At 45.5% G+C, this 9,443-nt stretch overlaps 2 protein-coding genes across 2 annotated transcripts; both read right to left on the bottom strand.

Moving 5' to 3' along the window:
• Nucleotides 1–3,214: 3,214 nt before the first annotated feature.
• Nucleotides 3,215–4,980, bottom strand: LOC123144665 (60S ribosomal protein L6). Its single transcript, XM_044563867.1, has 4 exons — nt 4,672–4,980; nt 4,490–4,596; nt 3,650–3,831; nt 3,215–3,557 (listed from the first exon to the last, which is right to left on the bottom strand). Exons 1-4 carry the CDS (start codon nt 4,884–4,886, stop codon nt 3,402–3,404), a joined length of 660 nt encoding a protein of 219 aa, XP_044419802.1. The 5' UTR covers nt 4,887–4,980; the 3' UTR covers nt 3,215–3,401.
• Nucleotides 4,981–6,164: 1,184 nt separating this feature from the next.
• On the bottom strand, nt 6,165–9,407 carry LOC123144664 (ribosome biogenesis protein BRX1 homolog 2). Its single transcript, XM_044563866.1, has 8 exons — nt 9,051–9,407; nt 8,820–8,961; nt 8,392–8,470; nt 8,159–8,283; nt 7,479–7,580; nt 7,305–7,373; nt 7,122–7,220; nt 6,165–6,567 (listed from the first exon to the last, which is right to left on the bottom strand). The coding sequence occupies exons 1-8, from the start codon at nt 9,260–9,262 to the stop codon at nt 6,430–6,432; spliced, it is 966 nt and encodes a 321-aa protein (XP_044419801.1). The 5' UTR covers nt 9,263–9,407; the 3' UTR covers nt 6,165–6,429.
• Between the last annotated feature and the right edge of the window lie 36 nt (nt 9,408–9,443).

The following is a 9,443-nucleotide window of genomic DNA, read 5'->3' as shown; positions in this document are numbered from 1 at the left end:
GTAATCGTGGGCTGCAAAGGGCTCGAAAGTCAACCAACCGCTATCAGTTCGGAAGATCCACATGTCAGTAATTGGTTGAATTCATGTAGATCTTATTGAACGGTATGGACCCGGGCCATAAATGGGTTGTCTACAAGCAGGCCATTAGGGGGCCTTTTATGGACCAAACCCACTAAGGTTTGACTAAGATCTGTGGGTCCTAACCACCCTTTGACTAGGTTGGTCTTTCTAACTGAATGGGCCTCTGTTAGGTCAAGCCATGTGTCGCCTCAGGAACGGTGCATGTAGGCGTTTGTGTGAACGACAATTGTTCCAATAAGTAGCCGACGTGTGGCTCCCTCATCCTGATAGGATGGCGTAAGGATGGCAATTTTACCCATGGGTACGGGTACCCGCGGGTACCGTACCCGCATGGGCAGGGTATGGGCATACTTTATACCCATGAATAGTACCCATACCCTACCCATTAAGTCATGGATAGGGTACGGGTATAACCTTGTATCCGCGGGTATACCCATACCCTGCCCGTTTGTAAACTAATGTTAAGTTGTCGTCAGTTAGTCATTAATTTGTCATGTGACGCGTCTACTCCTATTGAATATATGTCATTTACTCATCTGCCAGTTATTGATTTCTAAATTTTGATATATGTCATTTACTCATCTGCCAGTTATTGAGCTGAGATAATTGATTTTTTTTGTCAAATGTGCTATCAGTGAGCATAAAATTGTGAACAACCTGTGTACTATTTGTTCTATCCGTTGGATACCCAATGGGTATGGGTATAGGTAAAGTTTCATACCCATGGGTACAGGTATGGGTAGAATTTTGTACCCACTGACTATATGGGTATGGGTATGGTATTGCTCTACCCTGCCCATACCCTACCCATTGCCATCCTTAGATGCCGACACGTGGTGGGTCAGCTGGAGGCCATGTTGTTAACAATATCGGATCAGAAACCCGCACCCGCTAGTTTAACGACGACCCGTTATAGAGGTTCCCACGTGTTCGTCACCCTTACCGAAACACTTCCATGACCTACCATTTTTTATCATGAAAGAACACACTTTGATGATGAAAAAAAATGTTATTGAGATGGAACTAATCTACGACATCACATGTAGGAAAATACGATGGAGAACCTGGGTACGAGCGCACCCTATATGCAAAAAAAATAGTAATTCAAAAAAGTTCGAAAAATTCCAAATCTTTTTTGGTACCAAACATGATCAAATATTGTAGTCATATAAAAAGATTCTTCAGAGAATGACTTTCATTGTATCCTGGGTCGAAGATTCGGCAAAAAACGTTATATACAAGTAGGAGTACTATACACGCTATATTGTCATCATAAACTTGTCTTTTTTGCCCTGAAGTCAATAGGAATCATTTCTTGTCCAAACTTTTTATACAAGTACAGCACTTGATCATGTCTGATTTCAAAAAATATTTAGAATTTTTTGAACTTTTTTTGAATAACTAATTTTTTTTGGCACATATAGGGTGCGCGGGTACCCGAGAGCACCAAGTGCTCGTCCATCACATGTATAACTAACTTGTTTCTTTTTTAAAGAATACATGAATGACAAAAAAAATGTCTTACTATGACAAACATGTATCCTCGGTTTGCTCGTGGGTGTGTCTCTTTTTAGTGGAGCTGTTGGAGTGTGTGTTTTTAATCCAACCTCAGATCACTCAGTCTTTGTGCAAGCGGTATGTCAACTCTATTTTGCAGGTGAAGCTCTTGGATTACTTTTGGCAGAGAGCATGGATGTAGTGGAATCAATTTCCTCACAGTTTGCGAGACACATGAAACTATTCTTGAGGCCAGGAACATTCTGTCTAATCCGGTCATTAGAGCTTCTTGCATATTTCTTCTTGACTTCGTCAACTTTATTGCGCCCTAAAGTCATTCACACCCATAGAACTTCATATTTGATTGTTCATTCTCTTCTAAGGGGTCTCCAACACCGATCACCAAAACAGTTGTAAATGTCCGGACCGGACGATCCAGATACTTCTAGGTCCTCCAAATTCAACGTGGATCATTAAATTAGGCCAGACTATTTTCTAAGGAAAAAGGGCCAGACTAGTCCTGACGTATGGAATCCCAATCCCGTAGCCCGATCCCAAATTGAGGGGGAGCTCTGAGGGGAGTCCAGACATCTGCCACGTCGGACTCCAACAACCAGCCCAACTCCAAAACCGCTCTCCAGTCGTCTATCTCTAGAACCCTTTATGCATTCGCAACGGACATAATCGCTCATCTGCCTACCCGTATTAAAAACACCAGCGTGGTGACCGACAAACCTACTCTGGCTGTCCGCATTCACATATTCGCCGCTCCGCCCGCCTTGACTATTAAAGTAGGCCACCAACACCCCAAAACCTTACCTCTAAGCCACTACTCCCACTGTCCAAGCAGCCATCTGTCGTCCGAAAATCCCTAGTTCGCATTTGCGTCCGTCACCAGGCCAGCATTGAGACGAGCTAACCTTCGAGCCCTCCAAAGTGGAGCTCGAAGGAGGAGATGAGGGAGGAGGGCCATGGCATGGCTGAGGTCGGCGAGGAGGAGGGCCATGGCATGGCTGAGGTCAGCGAGGAGGAAGAGGCGATGGCCGTCGACATCACGCCACTCGTAGTGGCAGGGTTCACACTCTGGGCAGAGCAGCAGTACAACTAGCCCTCTTAGAGATGCACGGAACAGCGCTGGCTGGCTCAAATCGAGGCGTAGTGCACGGATGTCGCTGCCGTGTCGGAGCTTCTCGCGAGCCCGAGCGTCCTTGATGCCTCATATCCGTGCAGGGACACAGCGCCATCGAGCGCCGCCAGCTCCACGACCTTCGGCGAGGGTGCCTCTCCAAGGCAATGCATGTACCTCTTGGAGTTTTCCTACGTCAGAATAGTAATCGGTTGTCCTTTGCTACAACGAAATTCACAGGTGCCTAAATACCCTTTTAGAGATTTCAATATGAGCAACATACAGATGTGTAGTATAGATTCAATCATTTTGTTTCATATGTAGGCGGTATTGAAATCTCTAAAAGGTCTTATATCTACGAACGGAGGGAGTAACACTTAAGGCAAATGGCTGAAATCCCAGAACAACCAGCAAGCTAAACATCGACACTATATTGACCTAAATCACAACATGATCACCTGCAGAAACATCAGCAGAACGAATGAAAATGAAAACAAATCGCAGCACAAATAACGCAAGACAAACTGTTCCATTAAGCATAAGTAAAAAAAGAACCACCAAAGCAGATAAGGATTCTCTTGATCTTCTCATAATATCTTATGGTCACTTCAACTGACATAGGAAGTCAACTAACAGGGTACAAATTTCAGCAACAATCTAGGCAAAACACATCCAAAACTCAGGAACTTGTAGCAACTTAGAAGGTCATCTCATGGGGCTTGTCACCATCCCTGAGAGAGAACCGGGCACCAAGATAGTTCTTAAGGTCAGGGACAGCCTCAATAGCTTTGATCAACTCAGCATCGATGGCCTTCTGGTCGTCTTTTTTGAACTCTGGCAGATTCTTGGTAGTCTGCAGAGGTTAACAGACAAGAGACAGAACTAAGTTGCAGAGCAAATAATGACATAAACATAAGCTGATCGTCCAATGGTTTAGGGATGTACCTCCTTCTCAGTCTCGAACAGCTCCCCTTCAGTCTTCTTTGCCCTAGTCTTCTTGTCCCTGGCGAAGTACTTGTCATCGAACTTCTCCACATTAACACCAGAGATGTCAACCTTTGTGGATGTGGCAATGACATAAGCCTGGTTCACCCGGCGAACTGGCACACCATTGATCTTGAAAGGTCCTGAAGAGAAACATCAGCGTTAAAATATGAATGCTAACTTATATGACCATGAAATAAGCAATTGGCCCAACAGCATATTTGGTTGCTATTAGAAGTATTGGGCATGCTAAATTCCCAGGTTTCGCAGAACAACTGGTGTAGCCAAACATGCAAGAAGGAAATTCTCAGACTATCAATTCAATGTTGAATGCAGAACCAGATGCCTGAATCGAATTCATTTTAAAACTTTGTTGTCCGAAACATCCAGTGGGAACCAATAACAATGACACCAACATATGCTAACAGATAGAAACATGTCACTAAAAAAAGGACTAGATGGCATTTTAGTGTAGTTCCCAAGTCAAATTTCTACGCATTTACAACACACAAAATGCACCGCCAGTGTTTAGAGAAAAAAACTCTAGTAAATAGCGAACCCCATATGGTAGTTATAGTCCAAATCTGATTTACACGACGAACAGGCTGGAACTAGACAACCAAACAAGAGAGAACCTACATAGCTTAATGCTTCCACCCTGCATCAATCCATGAATAGCTACTCCGAGTAAGTAACCTATAACTAAATTCACAAACCAACAATGTGAAGAAGACCTACGCTACTGGGTTATGAGGAGTGGGTGCATCTCAGTATCATAGCGCAGGGGCCAACGAGATTTACCAGAGATGAGGAGCAGGCCAGACTTGAGCTGCTTGAGGAACACCACGCGCTTCCCCATGTACCTCCCAGCGAGCAGGATCAGCACCGTACCGGGCGTGATGGTCGACCTGCAACAGCCAAATCGATCTCAACCTAAACTCCGCGGAGGACAGAGGGAGCTGCGAGGCGGTAGTGGGACGGACCTGAGCTTGGTGGGCTTAGGCTTGCGGGTGCTGGCGGTGCGGGGCTTGACGTCGTCGGCGGGGTAGAACTTGGGCTCGGCGACGGCGGCTGGCTTCTCGGCCTTGGGGAAGGCTCCGCCGTGCTTGGCCTTGATGGCCCACAGCCCGCGGCGGTGGTAGGTGTGCGACCGCGACGCGCGCTTGATGCCCAGGGCCATCTTGGAGGTCGGCGCCATTGGGATCCCTTGGGTTGGGGCGTGCGGGCGCTTCGGCTGAAGAAGGGAGGAGGCGGCGGCAGGGAAGAATGGACGATGGGGTTTGGTCGCATGCTTATATGTGTGCAGCGGCGTGGAGGTGGATGCAAACCCTAACTTTCTGGGCCAGGCCGTGAAGGATGTTTGATGCTGGGCTGAGTGCCCGTGTGGAATTGTACGTATTTAGGGCCCATTTGTACATCGGTACCACGTCACTTGCCCTAAGTTCGACTGTTCTCTTCTAAAAATAAAAAAGGTTTGATTGTTCTAATATAAAAAAACAAGCGAAAACATTAATTCAAACTTCGATGATTTAAGAGAGACATTAGTTCAGTTTCATGGTAGTCGCTAATGTTTCATTCTCCAATAATATTATATTGATTTCTTCCGTTATCTTTTGATGGTGGAACCTGAAAAAAAAATTATATTGATAAAAAAAGTCTTCCGAGAAAGGTGGGCGACGACAAAACCCTAGCCGCCACCCCTCACCTACCCCTCTAGTCGCCGCCAGGGCGCATCGCTGATAAGCCCATGCGGCAGCGCCGGGGGAGGTCCTAATTGGGGGCAGCCTGTTGCAGAGGTGCTGGAGGATTATTGTGCGACGATGAAAGAGATGGGTGCTTGAGCGGCGGTCTTCGTCAAACGGTGCACGCCCAGTGTAACGCTCTTCACCGGGTGCCCTGGCCTGGCTAGATCACCAGAGAGAAGATGTCAGTGCATGCCTTTGCGATGGCGACAAGCTCAACACTAGGCTTGAATCTGTTATACATCGTCGCGAGTGTTACTTTTTAGGTTTTTGTTTGTGGGTCTTCGTGTTTGGTTTGGGACGGCGAGGCATATGAACAATGTTATCCCTGCCCTATCCCCATTTCCACTGGTGTGCTTTGTGTCGGCGCAGGGCATGTGCATCCCCATTTCCACTGGTGTGCTTTGTGTCGGCGCAGGGCGTGTGCAATCGTGTCTCCGACATGTCTTCCAGGATTCGGTCAGTTTAGATTTCCAGTGGATGCGTCTGGAGTTTGGCCAACTTTTGTGGTGTTTGAAGTTTCTACAGACCCTTATCGGTATTTTTTCTTCTTTGGTTTGCAGGAATACCAAAGGAGGCCTAAACATTTTCAAGTATCAGCCTTATTAACAGATCGAAAACAAAATTCATTTAAACCAAAGGAGGCCTAAGCATCTTCTCCAAGTATCACTCATCAACAGATCCGAGCAGAACACGACATGAGATCATATCAACCGTTTTTACGGAGGCCAGCATAAAAACCGAGTTGCTTGCAATTATATCAGGCACAAGGCTGTGAAACACATAGCCGGTAGCAAGGTACTGACGTAGCATATACTGGCAAACACACTGGCAATATGGATACAGGCATGACCGAAATCGAGTTGTTCATTATAGTAATAAAACACATGCTTTGTCATACAAGAACTACCACAGAATATTAAGCAAAATTCACTGCTTGGTCACTGCCAGCGAGTAGTTCAAGACAACCTCATTGGTACAGTCGCTGCTGCATCCGCTCTAGTCTTCCCCTTTCCAAAGATCAGCAAACTCATCAGGCTCCAGGGTGTTCTCCATCTCATGCATCTTCCTCCTCACCTTGGCCTTCACTTTCTTGGCGTACTTGCCTGCCTTCTTCCGCTTCTCTAGAGCGCGGATCTGCTCCAAATAAACAGACCCACAGGTTTAGATGGGAAGGCATGCATGAACATAGCGGGAAATGCTTTGTTGCAACTGAATTAAATACACAAATCCTGGTGAACGGAGCCATATGAGCAGTAAATCCTTTTCTCCCAGACCACAGCAAGATACCAGACTATGACACTATTCTAAGTTTGTTGATCGATAAAAATGATAGGTAGTTAGGTCCAACACAGCGAAAACAGAATGAAGCAGCAATGTACAAGGAGTGTATGTCAATGAAATATAATGGACGACATGGATTGAGTCAAATGGACAGCATTGATGCATAAAGTGTACCTTGGTTGTACCATAACTGATATCGAATGTCATTCTAGAATATTATAAAGTAACTGTGCACCCACCATTCCATCACTTGTCGGTTTTCTCAGAGTTTGTTTCAACCAAAGAAACACAAGAAAAAACATAATATGACCATTCCTTGATGATGGAAGAGGTAACCCCTTGATTTCCTTACAAATATGTTTTGGAACATATGTACCATAGTCTAGAGCAACCGGTGAAAGCATTACCTGATTGGGAGACACATAGAATGGGTTCTCATACAATGTGGGGCCACCAAAACTACCACCAAATATTTTGATTGGATTCAAACAGAATCTGGGGCCAACCTACACATGGCAATTTAATTAAAATGTTGATTAGCGACCACATGCCATATAAATTATGCAGATATAAGCTCACTCTACTTTTACCTCAACAAGTGTAATTTTATCTAGGCCTCCTTTATCAACTTTATCAATCTCATTGTGGGGTACAGAAATCTGCCAAGTATATCATTTGCTAAAATTCAGATGGTGATAATAACTTGATGGTTTTAAGTACTGAAAGTTCATCGCAATACAAATGCAAAGAGACCAATACACCACCTGGTAATTTCTGAACCAAATGTGGTCATCCACAATGGAGAAGACAAACACATGATCATGAAAAGGTTTTGCCTTCCGATGATCTTTTGGAGTAGCAAAAATCTGCAAGCACGGCAATGGGCAATGAGTTAGCTCTAAACTTCTTTGATTAACATCCAGAATACTGATCCTATCAGAAGTCGGAATTCGGAATTAATTTGATCCTATCGGAATTTGGAATGTATTATCGCATCACTAATACTGATCTGATGACCTCATAAACAGAACTCTACTCCTTCACAAAAAGCAATGGAACCATAAATACACGTTTTTTTAACATCCAGAAGGTTTCCATTAACTTGGATCTCTTTGAATATAACTACAGTTATCATAGGTGAATCCTTCCTCAAAGGTTCATATCATATTATAAACATAGAAAACCAATAGTGGATGCATCACACCCACATGCTAATGTATAACAAAAGGGCATACACATACGACTATTGTAAACATGTGGGAAGAAACCAAGTTTAACATCTTTTTACACCAATTAAAAGCACATGGTAAATAAGAATAAATAGATCTCGCAAAAACAGATAAAAAATAGACAACATTAATACAGATCAATATCATCTTCGTTCAAAAATGCTTGCTGATAACACGTGCACAGCATAATGTAACATGCGAGAGCATCAACATACTTGAGTTATCATTTCCTTCAAGAGTTTCCAGTGAGGTTGCTGGTCAAAATTTGAAGAAAATGTTAGCAGAGGACGTGACCCTTTCAGATGGTTACCCGTGAGCTTGAGTTCCTCCATAGTGTGAACTGCAAGTAAATGTTACAGGAAGGTTGGGCATTAGTAGATGTATCATCATGGTAAGAATACACGCATAGTAAAACAACTGGATAACTACTATAGGTGTGAAATCGTACCAGCATTGACTAGAAATTTCACTGATGGCCCTGCGGGAGACTTGACCATCCAAAGGTAAAGATCTTTCTGTTTTCTGCACTGCAATATACACGCAGAAGATGCTTCAATATAAGAATTGGCAACTATAGTGCATATTCAGATTTCCTAATTTTGGAGCGATGTTACACTGACAAGAACAACAACGTGGAGCTAACACCTTTTAAACACTCATGGTTCACGCAAGAACAATGACATGGATCAGAGCTAAATTCGAAGTTGATTTAGCACCAGAAACAAATTACTTGCTCCATCCATGTTAAATGTGGTATGATTTAGCAACCTTTAATGTTGCCATCATGCAGTTCTCCTATCAAAGTAGGTACCCTTCATCCCATGGAAGGCAAACCATTTCCATCAAGAAAGCAAGCAAGCAGCGAATGTGCCATACCTCGAAAAAGAGGCAGCTGGAGCAGCTCCTGAGCTCGACCAGCTCGTTGAGCGCGCTGCCCTTGCTCTGCTTGGACTCGACCTTGCTGTCCTTCTTGGCGTGCGGCAGCAGCGACACCACGTTCTGCATCAGGTGCCGGTATCTGCGCGCACACACGCATCAACCCAACCCGCCGAAAGACAAAAGCATCTGTCCGGCGACCGCCGCAGAGCTCGGAGGAGAGAGGCTCACCTGTAGATGATGCGGCGGGAGCACGTAATGAGCACCTTCTCCTTGTTCCGGAAGAAGGGGCCCGCGTCCTTGGAAGCAGGCTCGGCGGCGGAGTCCGGCTGGTCCTTGAAGCCGAAGAGGGTGCGCTCCGGCCGCTCCGGCGCAGAGTCGTCGGGCTTCTCTACGACGGCGGGCGCGGGAGCATCGGAGCTGCGCTTCCTCTTCTTCGCCATGGGGGGTGGGGCGCCGGGGCTTCTGCCGAGGAAGGCGCAGGCGCTGCGGAGGCGGCGGCGGCGGCGGCGGCGACGCGGGAGCGGGTTGCTTGTGGGTCTCGGGGCGAGAGGGCTTAACCGTTAGGGTCTTTCTGTCCGGTCCAGCCCTATTTAGGGCTAGGTTTTTCCTTTTCTTTTCTGA

Source organism: Triticum aestivum, chromosome 6D (assembly GCF_018294505.1).
Source record: "Triticum aestivum cultivar Chinese Spring chromosome 6D, IWGSC CS RefSeq v2.1, whole genome shotgun sequence".
Taxonomy (NCBI): domain Eukaryota; kingdom Viridiplantae; phylum Streptophyta; class Magnoliopsida; order Poales; family Poaceae; genus Triticum; species Triticum aestivum.
This window is presented reverse-complemented; position numbering and strand designations above follow the sequence as displayed.

Excerpts from the sequence above, each read along its gene's own strand:
- LOC123144665 (XM_044563867.1), bottom strand. The coding sequence starts at position 4,886 with ATGGCGCCGACCTCCAAGATGGCCCTGGGCATCAAGCGCGCGTCGCGG. Across the intron at positions 4,597-4,671 it reads CCTAAGCCCACCAAGCTCAG|GTCGACCATCACGCCCGGTA; the intron begins GTCCGTCCCACT and ends TGGCTGTTGCAG. Across the intron at positions 3,832-4,489 it reads TGGCCTGCTCCTCATCTCTG|GACCTTTCAAGATCAATGGT; the intron begins GTAAATCTCGTT and ends GTTTCTCTTCAG.
- LOC123144664 (XM_044563866.1), bottom strand. The coding sequence starts at position 9,262 with ATGGCGAAGAAGAGGAAGCGCAGCTCCGATGCTCCCGCGCCCGCCGTC. Across the intron at positions 8,962-9,050 it reads TCCCGCCGCATCATCTACAG|ATACCGGCACCTGATGCAGA; the intron begins GTGAGCCTCTCT and ends GTGTGCGCGCAG. Across the intron at positions 7,374-7,478 it reads TTTGGTTCAGAAATTACCAG|ATTTCTGTACCCCACAATGA; the intron begins GTGGTGTATTGG and ends TATACTTGGCAG.